At 43.4% G+C, this 16,521-nt stretch overlaps 1 protein-coding gene across 1 annotated transcript; it reads right to left on the bottom strand.

Annotated features, from left to right (window-relative positions):
• Positions 1 to 4,186: 4,186 nt before the first annotated feature.
• PPP1R2C (PPP1R2C family member C) lies at positions 4,187 to 4,834 on the bottom strand. The gene has a single exon (XM_061137646.1). The coding sequence runs from the start codon at positions 4,832 to 4,834 to the stop codon at positions 4,187 to 4,189; it is 648 nt and encodes a 215-aa protein (XP_060993629.1).
• Between the last annotated feature and the right edge of the window lie 11,687 nt (positions 4,835 to 16,521).

The following is a 16,521-nucleotide window of genomic DNA, read 5'->3' as shown; positions in this document are numbered from 1 at the left end:
ACAGCAACAGTGGTTGCTAAAAAGATCTTAGAAGAGATAGTGCCTAGGTACGGGCTGCCCGTGACTATGGGCTCTGATAACGGACCTGCCTTTGTGAGCCAGATTGTACAAGGGCTGGCCCAAGCTCTGGGGATGAAATGGAAGTTATAATCCCCAGAGCTCAGGACAGGTTGAGAGAATAAATCGGGCCCTAAAAGAAACTTTGACAAAGTTGGCAATAGAGACTGGCGGAGACTGGGTGACCCTCCTTCCCTTCTCGCTCTTTCAAGCGCGTAACACTCCTTATAAGCTGAATCTTACCCCTTTTGAGATTCTGTATGGAAGACCCCCTCCTATGTGTATTAGAACCTAGGTGGAAAGGCCCTTATGTTGTTCTCCTTACCACTCCTACTGCTGTCAAGGTCGACGGGATTGGACCCTGGGTTCACTGCAGTCACGTGCGGCAAGCCACACCGGAAGAACAGGAAAATGTGCGAGCAAAATGAAAAGCGAGTCCTCACCCGTCAAATCCTTTGACTCGTCCGCCGGGAGGTCTCCTAATTCTCCTGCTGATCAGCGACAGGCAGACTCATGAGTTGCTCAACGAGACCTCAGGAATCCACCCTCCAAACACCTGGTGGCCAGACCTTTACTTTGACCTAAGGGGACTCTTCCCCAGGAAAGGACCCCAGGAGAAATACCCACAATTCAGGCCATGGGGAGCCAGGGGGACCAGGAGAAAACTTGGCCAAGAGGGGTTCTTCGCGTGCCCGGGCAAACCTGTGGTGGCATGAAAAGCTTATTGCAGGAGCTGGAGCTGTGTAACCTCTTGTGATGGGCCCCGGGAATGGGACATAAGAAACAGAGATTTGGTAGCCCCAAGTATGGCACAATCCGCAGGGCCAAGTACCTCAGATATGGGTGCAATTTAACCAAGCTTCACTATCTCTGCAAGGCCAAGGGCTTTCCTCCCTACGAGCTGCTGTAGATGCAATCAGTCACTTAGAGAAGTCTTTGACTTCCTTGTCTGAGGTGGTCTTGCAGAATAAGAGAAGATTAGACTTGATTTTTCTCCAACAGGGTAGGGTCTGCGAGGTTCTGGGAAAAGAATGTTGTTTTCTATGCAGACCATACAAGAGTGGTAAGAGAATCTATGACAAAAGTGAGAGAGGGACTGGCGCAACGAAAGAGAGAATGGGAAGCCCAACAGAGATGGTTTGAGTCTTGGTTTCAACACTCCCCCTGGCTGACTAATTTCCACCCTCCTGGGTGCACTCAACCAACTAGTATAAGCCAGTGGCCCAAGATAGAAAAGAGGAAGATTCCTCTACTTGAACAACAGACAGGGGGGAATGTGAGGCTGTCACGGCTAATGCCATGACAGGCAGCCTAGATTAGGAGTAGGCCTGGTTTCCCGGGGTAACATAATTATCAGGCCTCCTGGAGCTAGCCAATCAACATATGCCTAGCAAGAAAAAAGGGAACCTATCAGGGGAAAGCTGAAAGCCCCACGTTGGGCCAACAAAAATTACCTTGCAACTGTGTAACCAGTCCGCTTGCGCCAACTACCCGCTGTGTAACCAATCCACTTGCGCCAACTACCTGCTGCTTTTTTGACCTAATAAATACCCGAGAGAACTGGGGCTCGGGGCCTTTCGTCCTCACACACTTGGTGAGGGCAGGAGGCCCTGGCTCGAGTCAGTAATAAATTCCCCTATTGCAAGTTGCATTGTTTCGAAGAGTCTTCTTTCCCGACCGGGGACTCGGACTACGGGCAGAACAATACCATGTCACTTAATTAGGAAATCATCATATGGAAAAAAAAATCTTTCTAGATTACTTTTGACAAGGGTACCAAAATCACCACAAAGAAAAGGAAAACTTGATAAAGTGAATCAAATCAAAATCAAAATCTTTTGCTTTGCAAAAGTGTCTGTAAGAGGATAAGAAGCTACCAATTGTGAAAAAAAATTTGCAAAGAACTCTCAAAGCTGAATAGTAAAATAATCAAAATAGAAAATGATCAGAAAGCATTTCACTGAAGAGGATCTACAGATTGCAAATAAGTACATGGAAAGATGTTCAACATCATTAGCTATTAGCAAAAGGCAAATTAAGACACCAGTACACATATATAAAAATGACAAATAAAAAATAGAGATAACACCAAATGCTGGTGAGGATGCAGAGAAACTGGAATGCTCACACATTGCTGGGTGCTGGTGGGAATGTAAAATGGCACAGTCACTCTGTAAAACAATTTGGCAGTTTCTTAGGAAACTGCAACTACCATGCAAGCCAGCAATTGCACTCCTGGGCATTTATCCCAGAGAAGTGAAAACTTATGTTCACATGAAAACCTGTACATGAATGTTCATAGCAGCTTCATTTATAATACCAAAACCTGGAACTAGTCCATATGTCCTTGAATGGATAAAAGGCTAAAAAATCTGGTATATCCCAAAAGGTTACATGGTATATGTTTTCATTTATATAACATTCTTGAAATGACAAAATTATAGAAATGGAGACCATGTGGCTACAAAAGGGCAACCTGAGGGATTCTTGCTATGATGGAATGTTCTGTATCTTGATTGTAGTGATGATGTCAATATCTTGTTGTGACTTTGTACTAGTTTTGCAATATGTTACCAGGGGGAATCCGGGTGAAGGGTACACAGGCTCTCTCTCTATTATTTCTCGCAACAGCATGTGAACCCACAGTTGCCTCAGTAATGTTTCAAAGAGAAAAATGGAAATACACACACACACAAAACCTTTGAATTGTCTTCTGTCCACGTACATTCTGGGACTGTAATCATGTCACTGGTTGCACAGGAGTCTGTTGTGGAAAAAAAAAAAACCCTCAGTTGTTCTCTAAAAGGTAATTAGAACAAATGATGAACTAATAATAGCAAATTATTTAGCAGGCTGTAAACCAAAAAGGTGCAGAAATTTAGCAACTGAATTCTATTTCCTGACTATTACACTTCTGCTATGCAGTCTATTTTCTCCACATCTTAGAACACTGAAGGAGCCATGATGGTTGAAACAGAAGTGACACTATGGCAACAAATGAAAGAATATTTGAGAGAAGGAAGCATTTCTAATGTTTTGACCATCTATGAGACTCCATAAAAACTGTGCTGTGTATGCCCCAGAAAAGTGAAAGTGAATATTATCTTAATTTGCTTTCAGTGTTTACAAGAAAATGACTAAATGTTTTCTTATTAAAAAATAGTCCTTTTTCCATGAATTATCAGGTTAAAATTGTTCCTATGTCTACTCTGCCTGTGTGCACTATACAGGCAGATTTGATATCAGTTATTCTTAAAAGTCTAATGTTATCTCAGTGGTTCCTTCTCAGACCTGTCTTACTCTCTCCACCCTTTGTTTCCTCAGTCCTCCTGGGGCATGAGGGAACAAAGGGTGGAGAGGGCAAGACTTCCTGGGGATGCGGAAATAAAGAGTGGAGAGGAGAGGGCAAGACAGGTCTGGAGAAGGGACCACTGAGATAACATTAGACTTTCAAGGATAATTGATATCAAATCTGCCCATATAGTGCACAAAGACAGAGTAGAATATTGGGACAATTTTAACCTGATAATTCATGGGAAAAGGACATTTTTTAATAAGAAAACATTTAGTCATTTTCTTGTAAACACTGAAAGCAAATTAAGATAAAATTTAAAGCTAAAATGCAACAATAACTCTTATAATATATTCACTCTCAAACAGGCTGATCACCCTGAAGACAAGTGTTTTGCAGCCTGAATATTCATCAGACTACATAACCCATTGTACCAATCGCATTTTCCCTTTGTAACAAAACCATTTCTATTAAAGCTAGTATGTCTAGAAGTGAATATAAATTAGTCCCCCCACCCCACCCTTTTTAAAACTTTAACGCAAAAAGCTATATACTATGTACATGTACGTTAACGAACAATTTTCTCAAAGTAATGGGGTTTTAGACGAATATCAGAATCTGTATTTACAGCAAAGAACCAGAGTACCAAGTGGAGATTTTTTCAATTAAGCTATTATTTACTATGTTTACCATTGGATTATCACAGTGCAATGTAACTGCTAAGTATTTCAGTACTTGCACGAGCTGCACAAAACAAGAAGTTGAAGATTACGGGAACAAGTTGCGGATCCAACAATTGCAGCGTGGATCGAGCGTCATCTACTCATCAAATGCGATCTACTCGTCGTCGTCTTCGTCATCATCATTGTCGTAGCAGCAGGTCTGTGTCTGCAGGCCTTTGTCGCTGGTGGCGCCTTGCTCTGCTTCTTCCTGGGTGGTAGTCTTGTCGTGGCTGGTGACATGCCAACTTTCTTCATTTTTATCATCCTCGTAGTCATGCAGTAGATCTCTGGAAATCAGTTGTCGGGCGAGTTTGATGTTCTTTCCTTCGTTGTAGTGAAGTTTCCTCTTCATTTCGAACTGCCGGTGTTTCTCCTGCCTGTCAAGGTAGATCTTGCTGCTGTGCGCTCCATCCAATTCGGGCTCCCGCACTGGATAGTTGGAATCGGAGGTGTAGGTAGCGGCTAATCTCTTGGCTAAGCTGTCGAGGGCCGTGGTTTCACTCTCTGCACTTCCTTCCGCATAGTCCTGCAGACCGAACTGGGGAGTGCTGGGCTCATTCATCTTCATGAAATCGTAGTCTCTGTACTCTGGACGGTAGGTCGCCAAGATGTTCGACTCGTCCCACTTTTGGGATTTCTTCCTATGGACCTCCTGGAGTGGTCCACCAGACTGCTGGGCGGAGCCTGCGACTGAGGAAGTGGTGGAACCTTTGTTTTTCAGGATTCCCTTGATGGGCCGGCGAGAGGTGGTGGAGGCCGACATCTTTGGAGAGTGAAGGGCCGCCGCTGAGTGTTGGGTCGCCGAAGCTGCCCGCCGTGCTTCAGGCACAAACTGCTGCGCTGTCTGGCTGCCGGACTGTGCCGACTGCCCTAAAGGCCTAGTCCCAGCTCCTGCGTCACAAAGTACCCCGCGGGTGACGCCACAGTGGTCGCAACCGCCGTCAGCACCGCCGTCAGCACCGCCGTCAGCACCGCCGTCAGCACCGCCGTCAGCACCTAGGGGAAGGGGGCGGGAGAGTGGGAGGGATGCCCAAGCTGACCTCTTTTTTTTTTAAGTGTAAGATTAGGAAATCTGGAGAAGGGCATGGCAACCCACTCCAGTATTCTTGCCCGGAGAATCCCATGGACAGAGGAGCCTGGTGGGCTACATACCCCATGGGATCGCAAAGAGTTGGGCATGACTGAACCACTAACACAAATCTCCCTTCGTTGCACGTGAAACTGGGAAACACTGTCTTGTGAATTTCTCTATCCCCTGTCTGTGTGCAGGCGGACTGTGTAGAATGTATTTCTCCCTGGGGGACACGGTCCAAAGTTTCAAAGCCACTCCTTGGGTTGGAAAGACTGGAGGCCTAGGTGCTAGAGGGGCCATTCACTTCCACCCCTCTCCCACAAACACGACCCCTGCCCCTCTCTCCTGTTGCCACCCACACCTCCCTTTCCCTGTACCTACACACCCCCACAAACCCTTCTGACCAGCCCCACAATTAGTGGTCCAGATGCCCAGCCACTTATGGGTACCATGGGTAACTTCACTGCCTCCTCCTTCCCTGCCCACCCCAACATCTTCCCTGATCATGTATTGCTTCCTCTCCCATCCAGTCCTTCGCTACTGGCTTAACTATTAATATTTCAAGAAACTCCAATTCTATCTCTTCTGCCACTACCATCTCTGGTCAGGGTTACAGCCACAGTCTTTGAACTAGCCCCCATCACTCACCCCATCAGGTCTCCTGCTGGCTTCCAACTTCTCATTTACTTTAGATTCAGCGTGGTTTTTTAAAAACACCATAAAATCTTGTCACATCTCTCTTTCAAACCCTTTAATGGCATTCCTTTTTCTTTTAATGTAAAGTCAGAAATCCAGAAGAGGTGGAAAAGTGGCTCTATGAGAGGCTGTGATACCAATTTGGAGCCCTCTCCCTGCCATTTCTCTCCACCCTACCTCTACCTCTTTTCCTCCCCGCCTTTTAGTTACAGGAGCAGTCCCCTTCCTTCCTTCATATCCCAAAGTTTCTCCCTAGGTTCTTCCCACAACCTGGAATGTCCTTTGACATTTCACCTCAGTCCTGACTGCCTTATAGGTACCTGTTTCCTGACCTCCAAAGCGTATCAGCCTTCCTGTGTTTTCATGGCCTCTCCTATTGTCTCTGGCAGCAGTCAGAGTTGTGGCCATTATGTCTGTTATCTGTGTACACTAGATTTCTCACCATTATCTTCATCTTCACAACATGATGCTATACCTGGTAGATTGTAGATATTACCATAATTTTTACAGAATGAATAATAAATGATAAGCTAGTGCTACTATGTGCATCCTCAGCCGTTTCTGACCCTTTGTGACCCCATGGACTGTAGCCTGCTAGGCTCCTCTGTCCATGGGGATTCTCCAGGCAAGAATACTGGAGTGGTTTGCCATTTCCTCCTCCAGGGAATTTTCCTGACCCAGGGATTGAACCTTAATCTCTTGTGTCTCCTGCACTGGCAGGCAGATTCTTTACCACTGAGTCACCTGGGAACCCCATAATAAGTGATAGGTGATAGGTAATTGGAAGTCTGAGATTTCTGAGTGCAGAAAAGGGGATTCTAGAGCTTTCACTGTCAGTTACAAGTTGTTCAGTCATGTGACAAAAACATCCCACATGTGGAATTTGGGGGCTGTTCCAAAAGAGTGACTTTGAAACATTTTGTCCTTCACAGGCCTCATATTTCATAGGCAGTAACATTCTTCTCAAAAACAAAAAGGAAATTCAGATCCAGTTTCACATTTTCCCCTCCAGGTAGCATTCACAAGATTTTTTTTTCCCTCTTCTGATAACGTTTTGCTTCCTCTTCTCTCCCTCAAGGTCTTTCCACATTTTAAAACACAAAAGCAAAAGCATGAAAGAACCGTAAAACTTTTACAAGGGTCTTAAGCACCTTAGGTTCAAGTTGTCCTGTGTTCTCCAAAGTCCTACTAACTTCAGGAACTCTGCAATCACTTTAAAACTGTATTATTCATCTTAGAAAAAGAATTTCCTGATACTGTACTCTTTGAATAAAAAAAAAAAAAAACTGTATTGTGTGGTAAGAGCTTTCAGGGATTCAAAAGCTGATATTCAAGGCTATAGGAAAACCTTCTGGTATGTGAGGGGGGAAAAAAACAACTTTCATTACTGTATTCAGAAATACTCCAGGCTACTCTTTTCAAAAACCTGTCTGAAAGGTAGCACAGATCTGCACAAATGCAATTGGTCCTGGCTGATAGGCACAGTGGGTCTGTGCGTGTATAGCTGTAAACAGGGTGTTGAGGGAGATGCTGATTCCTGTGCATTGGGATTTTGCTTTTATGTGTACACAGCACCCACCCCCACATACTGTGGTCTGAATATCCAAACTGTTCAATACAGAATGAGTCAGGCACCCCAAGGTCTTCCCTTGTGGCTCAGCTGGTAAAGAATCTGCCTGCAATGCGGGAGACCTGGGTTCGATCCATGGGTTGGAAAGATCCCCTGGAGAAGGGAAAGGCTACCTACTCTAGTATTCTGGTCTGGAGAATTCCATAGGCTACAGTCCATGGGGTTGCAAAGACTGACTTTCACTCACTCACTCAGCCATGGCAAAGTTCTTGAGTTTTCTGAAATTCGTCATTCAGTAACACAATGGCAGTTCATACTAGGGCAAGAGGATTGTAATTGTGACCTTCTGACCTGGGTCACAAACAAAATCTTTTAAAGAAATCACCAAGTGTTGCAGATCTCAGTTGCACATTATTTCAAAGTAATCCCTCTCACCTACCGTTTGCTAATAATTTGCTTCATGAAAATTGCCCTAAGAAAAAAATCATATTTTGAGATTTTGCCATTGAACTAAAAATTCTCGGTCTAGTCAATATTATCACAAGCCTAAAAGAAAAGATTGACACTTCTTCCAACATTGCTCCTTACATGACTCACTTGCTATTGCCTAGGGCAATGGCTGGGCAGATTGCTCTGTGGTTCCATCACACACACACACACACACACACTCAAAACTGACTAAAACTTTCCCAGTCAATGACACATTATATGAAATTTAGATACTGTCTTAGAAAGCCCTTCTTCTAGCAAATATTTAGTGACCATCAACTATGTCTAGTAAGAGAACCTTTATTCTAAATGCACAGAAAGTGAGGTTGTGCGTCAGTGGTCTTTATTGGATTAATATGTGATAAATACATCTAAATATGCATACTGTTCTATCATCACAACTTTTAAATACATTTAACGTATCACTTATATTTAAATTAACTGATTGTTCGGCCTGGCAGTAGATCACTCCACAACTTTGTTTCTTCCACCGAGAATTACCTCCCTTCCATGGAGACATTTTCAAAATGTGTAAATACAGGGACTGGTTAAAAAGGAGAGCTAAGTCAGGATCCAAGAAATTTTCAGCCAAAAGTGGGAACACCTAGGAAACCAAAAGCTACCACAGAGAAGTTATCCCTGATGTCCTACTGGGTACTATTGGTGAGAAATTATTAAAACACCGAGAGGCAGTCAGGGTTTTCAGGATCAATCATGCTGCCAGAAGTGGAGCTTAATACTAGTCAACCATGTAGCATCCAAAGGTGTACATCAGTCCATCCAAGAATTGTCTACAGTACTTGGAGAATTATGTTGGATGTTGTGTAGTATAAAAATAAAACTGCTGTTTGGTTTTGAATCTATATATTTGCCTGTTCTCTCTCTCTCTCATATTCCAAACTCAAATTTCTGATATTCTATTAAATATCACTGTTTTAGATTGGGTTCCCTTAGAAACTGACCATGAGATAAGGATTCAAGTGAAAGTAGTTTACTTGGGAGGAGATTTGCCCAAAGCACTGGTAAGGGGAGTGGAGAAGTGAGACAGAGAAGGGCAGGAAGCAAAGGATGCACTAAAAAAACAGTTCCTACCATAATCAACCAGAGCCTAATGCTCCTGAGAAATTCTAGATGCCAGTGTAGAAGAGTTATCTCCATGGCCTACCCCCACCCCATTGGTGAGGGAGGGAGAGTATATTTGTACATCAATTGCTGCCATCTTGACTTCAGGCCTGCTGGGAGTGGGGAGAGGCATGAATCCCTGCCACTTTGGATTCCGGCTGAAGCTTGGGAAGTGGATGGCCAACTTGCTGATGCAGACCCATGCTGGTTTCTTTTATTCCCTGTTTCACAAACCCTTGCTTGCTATCCTGCTCCCTGGGATCCAAGTCCTAAAGGAAAGCCTTTTTCTCCAGCTCTGTCTTTGCAGTAGGAATCCAAACAAAAGCAAGGATTGTGCATTTCATCTTCATTACCACCCCCTACATAAACAATAATTGGAACATGTCCTTATTCTGTGGCAGATGTTCATATTTCTATTAAGTGGATTAATGAACTGAGGGAAGTGAGCAAAAATCCTTTGAAAGGAAAAGCCTGGAAATATGGGCAGATCTAGAGGTGTTCAGTAACACAGTGGTTTTACATCTTTTCCATTGTTAAGTTTTAAGGCAATAAATCTTTTTTTTCCCCCAAATTCAACATTATGTAGAACTCCAGAATAAAATTTGGTCAATTGGAGCTAAGAAGCAATGGAGTTGGTCTGTCTGAATGGAGGTGGAGACACCAGAGTTCTCACTTCTTAGGATCTCAGACATGGCTCCTGAGGCATCACAGACACTTGGCACTCAGGGAGAGGGGTCAATTGGAAAATCCTTGTAAGAGAGAGTCATTGCCCAAAGCAATGTGATCTCAAGGGTTGATTTTCTGTGTGATCACCTGTTTTAAGAATGGGAGCTGAGAATGGGAGTGAGGAGATTCAGATCATGTTAGGGAAATTAAAATGGAGGACATCTTGTTCAGGCTTTATAAGCAGGAAAGAAGGCCTCTGACCTGCTTCAGACCTGCCTGGACACTGCCCAATTTCATGCCTTCTGGCAAGCACAAGTCAGATGGTGATTTAGATAAGAAAGGGAGTGGGTCTTAGAGTCTCTTAAGCCCCTGAGAATCTGACCAGCCCCCCGGGGTCTAAGTCTTATGATTCACAAACTGAAACAAACAACATTGTAAAACTTTAAAAAAGAAGCTGCATTTTTGTGTGTAAACTGATGATGTCAGTTTTCAGCATGGAATTATAAGCAGGAGCCCACAAAACTGCACTTTGAAATCTCATCCATGGGGTGGATGCACTGCCCAGGACCCTTTCCCTATTGGGACTCAGGATTGCTGTCATTCGGGACTTCCCAGCACTGTTTAAGTCTGGATGTAGGTCAGCCCAATTTGATGATGTATGCGCTGTTACTTCTCTCTATTGTTTCTATTTCTTTCTTTCTAATGACGGTTTATTGAAATTAAGTCAAATAATCTCTTATAAAACATTGAAATTGTATATTTGTGTATAATGAGTGGTTTCTTTTGGTAACAAATCCTTTGCTACTAAAATGAAGGTAAAATTTTCAGGAAAAACAGACCAACATTTTCGTTGAGAGTAGGTCACAAAGGAGCCAGGACATCAGTGAGAATTTCTAGTTACATGGTAAACATCAACTTTGCCTCCTTCCAAAAGGGTAATCTAGTTTGGGAATGTTCAGTAAAGAAAAATGTCATCAGTGGGAATGTCTGCCAGGAGTTACATAGAAAATAATGGCAAAGATATAAGAAGGCAGGCCCTGCAGAAATGGGATAAAGAGTCTGTAGTAGAGAAATGTTCCTCCTGCTTCCTAAAGTACCTGAAGGTTTCATGGCTAGGGAAATAAAAAGATGTTCAACCTCCTCTTGCACTTGACCCTGCTATTGATAAAATTGAGTTTTCGCTTATCAACTATTTGTTTTATTTTAACTAAAGTATAGTTGATTTACAATGCTGTGTTAGTTTCAAGTGTATAGGAAAGTAATTCAGTTATACATACATATATATGTATTATATATCAGTTCAGTTCAGTTGCTCAGTCATGTCCGACTCTTTGCGACCCCTTGAATCGCAGCATGCCAGGCCTCCCTGTCCATCACAAACTCCCGGAGTCCACTCAGACTCATGCCCATCGAGTCGGTGATGCCATCCAGCCATATCATTCTCTGTCGTCCCCTTCTCTTCCTGCCCCCAATCCCTCCTAGCATCCGGGTCTTTTCCAATGAGTCAACTCTTCGCATGAGGTGGCCAAAGTACTGGAGTTTCAGCTTCAGCATCAGTCCTTCCAATGATCACCCAGGACTGATCTCCTTTAGGATGGACTGGTTTGATCTCCTTGCAGTCCAAGGGACTCTCAAGAGTCTTCTTCAACACCACAGTTCAAAAGCATCAATTTTTTGGCGCTCAGCTTTCTTCACAGTCCAGCTCTCACATCCATACATGATCACTGGATAAACCATAGCCTTGACTAGATGGACCTTTGTTGGCAAAGTAATGTCTCTGCTTTTTAATATGCTATCTAGGTTGGTCATAACTTTCCTTCCAAGGAGTAAGCGTCTTTTAATTTCATGGCTGCAATCACCATCTGCAGTGATTTTGGAGCCCAAAAAAATAAAGTCTGACACTGTTTCCACTGTCTCCCCATCTATTTCCCATGAGGTGATGGGACCAGATGCCATGATCTTAGTTTTCTGAATGTTGAGCTTTAAGCCAACTTTTTCACTCTCCTCTTTCACTTATAGTTATACATATTCAATATACATATATTCAGCTATATATATATACATATATTATTTTTCAGATTCTTTTCTCTTATACATTATTATAATATATTGAGTACTTTTCTGTGCCATGTGGTGGGTGTTTGTTGTTTATTTTATATATAATAATGTGTATGTGTCAATCCCAATCTTCCAGTTTATCCCTCCCCTCCTAACCCCTGGTAACCATAAGTTTATTTTCTATATCTATAGCTCTATTTTGGTTTTGTAGATAAGTGCACTTGTAGCCGTTTTTCAGATTCCATATATCCATAATATCATATGATATTTGTCTTTCTCTGTATGTCTGACTTGCATTAGCATAATGATCTGTAGGTCCATCCATGTTGCTGCAAATAGCATCACTTCATTCTTTTTTAAGGGCCCAGTAGTATTCCATTGGTCTTCCCAGGTGACTCTGTGGTAAAGAATGCACCTGCCAATGTAGGAGATGCAGGAGACATGGATTTGATCTCTAGATTGGGAAGATCCCCTGAAGGAGGAAATGGCAAGCTGCTCCAGTATTCTTGCCTGGAAAATTCCATGGACAGAGGAGCCTGGTGGGCTACAGTCCTTGAGGTTGCAAAGGGTCAGACACAACTGAGCACACACACACAGAGAATTCCATTTTATATATATATATGTGTATATGTGTATATATATATGTGTGTGTGTGTGTGTGTGTGTGTGTGTGTAAGTTGCTCAGTCGTGTCCGACTCTTTGGGACCCATGGACTATACAGTCCATGGAATTCTCCAGGCCAGAATACTGGAGTGGGTAGCCTTTCCCTTCTCCAGGGGATCTTCCCAACCCAGGGATCGAACCCAGGTCTCCCGCATTGCAGGCGGATTCTTTACCAACTGAGCTATAAGGGAAGCCTGATCATATATATATATATGCCACATCTTCTTGATCCATTCACCTGTCAGTGGACATTTAGTTTACTTCCATGTCTTGGCTATTGTAAATAGTGCTTATATGAACATTGGGGTGCATATATCTTTTCTAATTATGGTTTTCTATGGATATCAGTTCAGTTAAGTTCAGCCACTCAGTTGTGTCTGACTCTTTGTGACCCCATGGACTGCAGCACGCCAGGCTTCCCCATCCATCACCAACTCCTGGAGCTTGCTCAAACTCATGTCCATCGAGTCAGTGATTTCATCCAACCATCTCATCCTCTGTGGTCCCCTTCTCCTCCTGTCTTCAATCTTTCCCAGCATCAGGGTCTTTTCCCATGAGTCAATTCCTTACATCAGGTGGCCAAAGTATTGGAGTTTAAGCTTCAGCATCAGTCCTTCCAATGAATATTCAGGACTGATTTCCTTTACGATTGCCTGGTTGGATCTCCTTGCAGTTCAAGGGACTCTCAAGAGTCTTCTCCAACACCACAGTTCAAAAGCATCAATTCTTTGGCACTCAGCTTTCTTTATGGTCTAACTCTCACATCCATACATGACTACTGGAGAAACCATAGCTTTGACTAGATGGACCTTTGTTGGCAAAGTAATGTCTCTGCTTTTGAATATGCTGTCTAGGTTGGTCATAGTTTTTCTTCCAAGCAGCAAGCATCTTTTAATTTCATGGCTGCAGTCACCATCTGCTGTGATTTTGGAGCCCCCCAAAATAAAATCTCTCACTGTTTGCACTGTTTCCCTATCTATTTGCCATGAGGTGATGGGACCGGATGCCATGATTTTAGTTTTTTGAATGTTGAGTTTTAAGTCAGCTTTTTCACTCTTTAACTTCCATCAAGAGGCTCTTTAATTCCTCTTTGCTTTCTGCCATAAGGTTTGTGTCATCCACATATCTGACGTTATTGATATTTCTCCTGGCAATCTTGATATTACTTAACAAACTAAAAATAGACCTGCCATATAATCCTTAAAAATCTTATCAACTATTTTTATTTGTAATCATTATAAAATTAGAGTCCAGAAAGTATTATTAAGGCTTAGATGGAAATCCTGAAAGTCAGATCCTCCAAGTTCCCATTGCCTGGCTGTGAAGACTAAGGACCAGAAAGGTATGGTGACTTGCCCAGGGTCACACAGGTGGTTAGTGGCACAGCCAGCACTAAGTCTTCATGTCCTCTGGGCCTGGTCTGGGTGTGCACTTTCCTAACTGCTGCCTGCCACCTCTAGAAGGGGTCCCAGCATGGGTCTCATATTCTAATCAGCTATTGATAGGAATTTCCCTTCTCATCCCTGCCTTCTTGGGCCTGTGCTATTCTCCAGTAGCACCAGCACTTAAATGAAAAAAATAAAGAACAAAACCACCATTTTCAAAAGGATTACAAACCTGAAACTTGGGTCCTCTGTAGAGTAAGTTAAAATATTAGAGGCAAGTTCAGCTGGAGGCATAAGTGTAAAAGTTTTGGGGCAACGAATCAATAGGCCAGCTGACCAAGTTTTCTAGCTCTGGATGAGCCATAGTCAAATTAGAAAAGCAATAATGTGATCTAGGTCAGCAAAATTCAATTTTGCCAACAACACTGAGATTCCTTGAGGCAGCCCTTTAAAGATGACATTATAGCAGGATTATTTCCCATGTGTACAAATATGGCTGGGGAGAAAAACACACACACACAGATATAACACGATGTGTGATCCATTCTCTTCTGGAAACAAATTTTGTTGTTATTATATATCTATATTTTTTAGAAAGAGCATTATAAAAGCAGCAAGAGAGTGTAACAGAAAAAGAAATGAAACGCTGCAATTCTTTTTTATGATGTTCCACACACGAAAAGAAAAATAACTCCCAGAATCATCAGATTTCTTAGAAGATGCAGTAAATATATTGTTAGCATCCCCATGACACACTAACAAGATGCTGTCTGCTGGCAGGTGGGGCAGGAAAGCTGTCACCAAATTCCAGTCAATGATTTAGAGTATTTGTGACTACCACATACAAAGAGTGTCAGCTGGCAATTTATTCTGGCTAATGTAAACCAACAGAATCTCTTCCTTTCTGACAATCAGTCCAGTAACTAAGGTTAACACATTTCAGCTCTCATCAACAGAAGTAAACTAGCAGTGGATTTTGGTTCTATCTTAGTTGTGCCAACATGTTGGTTGTGTTTAAACAGAGTCAGCAAAAGAGTTTATGGTGGCCGCTCTGACACTGTGACAGAAAGGAGGGAGTCCATACAACAGTGGCTGTCAAACTTGGCTGGACATCAGAACCCCCTGCAGCAGGGAGGAGGCTTGTTAAAACACAGAGTACTGGGCCCCATCCCCAGAGCTTCTGATTCAGTTAGGGCTGGGGCAGGCTGAGTCTGAGAAGTTGTATTTCTAACAAACTCCCAGGTAATGTGGATGAGTTGATCCAGGAGCCACTATAGGTACTGGAGTCTCAGAAAATATCTTGCTCCATCAAGCAGGTGACTCAGACAAGTCAAGATCCGCAGCTGGAGATAATACTCTCTATTCTCTGGAAAGCCAAGCAAGCACAAAATAGGGTACCAAGGGAGAGAAATTCATTCTGCCTGAGGGGGACCAAGAAGGCTTCATATATAGGTCTTTTTTTGAACCAGGCACTGAGGTGAAGGATGGCCAGGTAAGGTGATATCAGGTAGAGGGTGGTACAGGTGGCCCATTGCAGATGAGTACAAATGGCTTTGGGATTGATTTATGATACACAGCAGCAGTAAGGGCTTCCCCAGTGGCTCAGTGGTAAAAATTTTGCCTGCCATGCCGGAGCCACAGGAGACGCAGGTTCTATCCCTGGGTTGGGAAGATCCCCTGGAGGAGGGCATGGCCGTCCACTTCAGTATTTTTGCCTGGGAAATCCCATGGGTGGAGGAGCCTGGCGGGCTCCAGTTTTTGGGGTCACAAAGAGTCGAACACTACTGAAGCTACTGAGTATACACGCACACTGCAGCTGTAGGGTGGCTACTCATTTTATAAGGATATACAAGAAGGAGGCCATCCTTCTCTGTTTAATTAAATCTTCGCATTGATGACTTGAGGTGATTGCACGTGTAGAAAGAAAAGTACAAGAAGGAATTGGCAGGGTGGGTTCCCTGGCATTCCCTCCAATGGGTGCTCCACTGTTGTCTGCATTTTTCTCAGTACAAACTAGAACCACAGGAATAATTATTCTGCAAAGGCAGAGCAAATTTCTCTTAGCTGATAGCTTTCCCCCAGGGAGTTGTCATGGAACAGGTTGCACAGACCTATGCATACTTAATAGTACGGCGGGCTGGTGGTATTTTAGGCATCTAAACAGTGGTTGCGGGGTAGGTTCTTTTGGACAGTGCAACTTTCTTGCTGCTGCTGCTGCTAAGTCGCTTCAGTTGTGTCCGACTCTGTGCGACCCCATAGACGGCAGCCCACCAGGCTCCCCCGTCCCTGGGATTCTCCAGGCAAGAACACTGGAGTGGGTTGCCATTTCCTTCTCCAATGCATGAAAGTGAAAAGTGAAAGTGAAGTCACTCAGTCGTGTCCAACTCGTAGCGACCCCATGGGCTGCAGCCCACCAGGCTCCTCCGTCCATGGGATTTTCCAGGCAAGAGTACTGGAGTGGGTTGCCATTGCCTTCTTGACACCTCTGAAATCTTATCTCCCAGATGATCCCCTGCAGGTAAGGCTGGCCATATTCATCCAAGCATCCAACAGCCAATCTCAGTGGCTCCCATGGCTCAATTTTCACAAAAGCTCCAATTAACACTAGGTGGAAAGTACATAACATGTGGACATCACGTTTCTGATGTCCTATGTGTTCCTATAGCTGTTAATGCACACAGGAGGGGCTTGAGACATGCTCTCATTAATAAATAGCAAGGGTCAAGGCA

Source organism: Dama dama, chromosome X (assembly GCF_033118175.1).
Source record: "Dama dama isolate Ldn47 chromosome X, ASM3311817v1, whole genome shotgun sequence".
NCBI lineage: Eukaryota > Metazoa > Chordata > Mammalia > Artiodactyla > Cervidae > Dama > Dama dama.
Note: the sequence above shows the minus strand (reverse complement) of the source record. Positions and strands in the feature narration are given on the sequence as shown.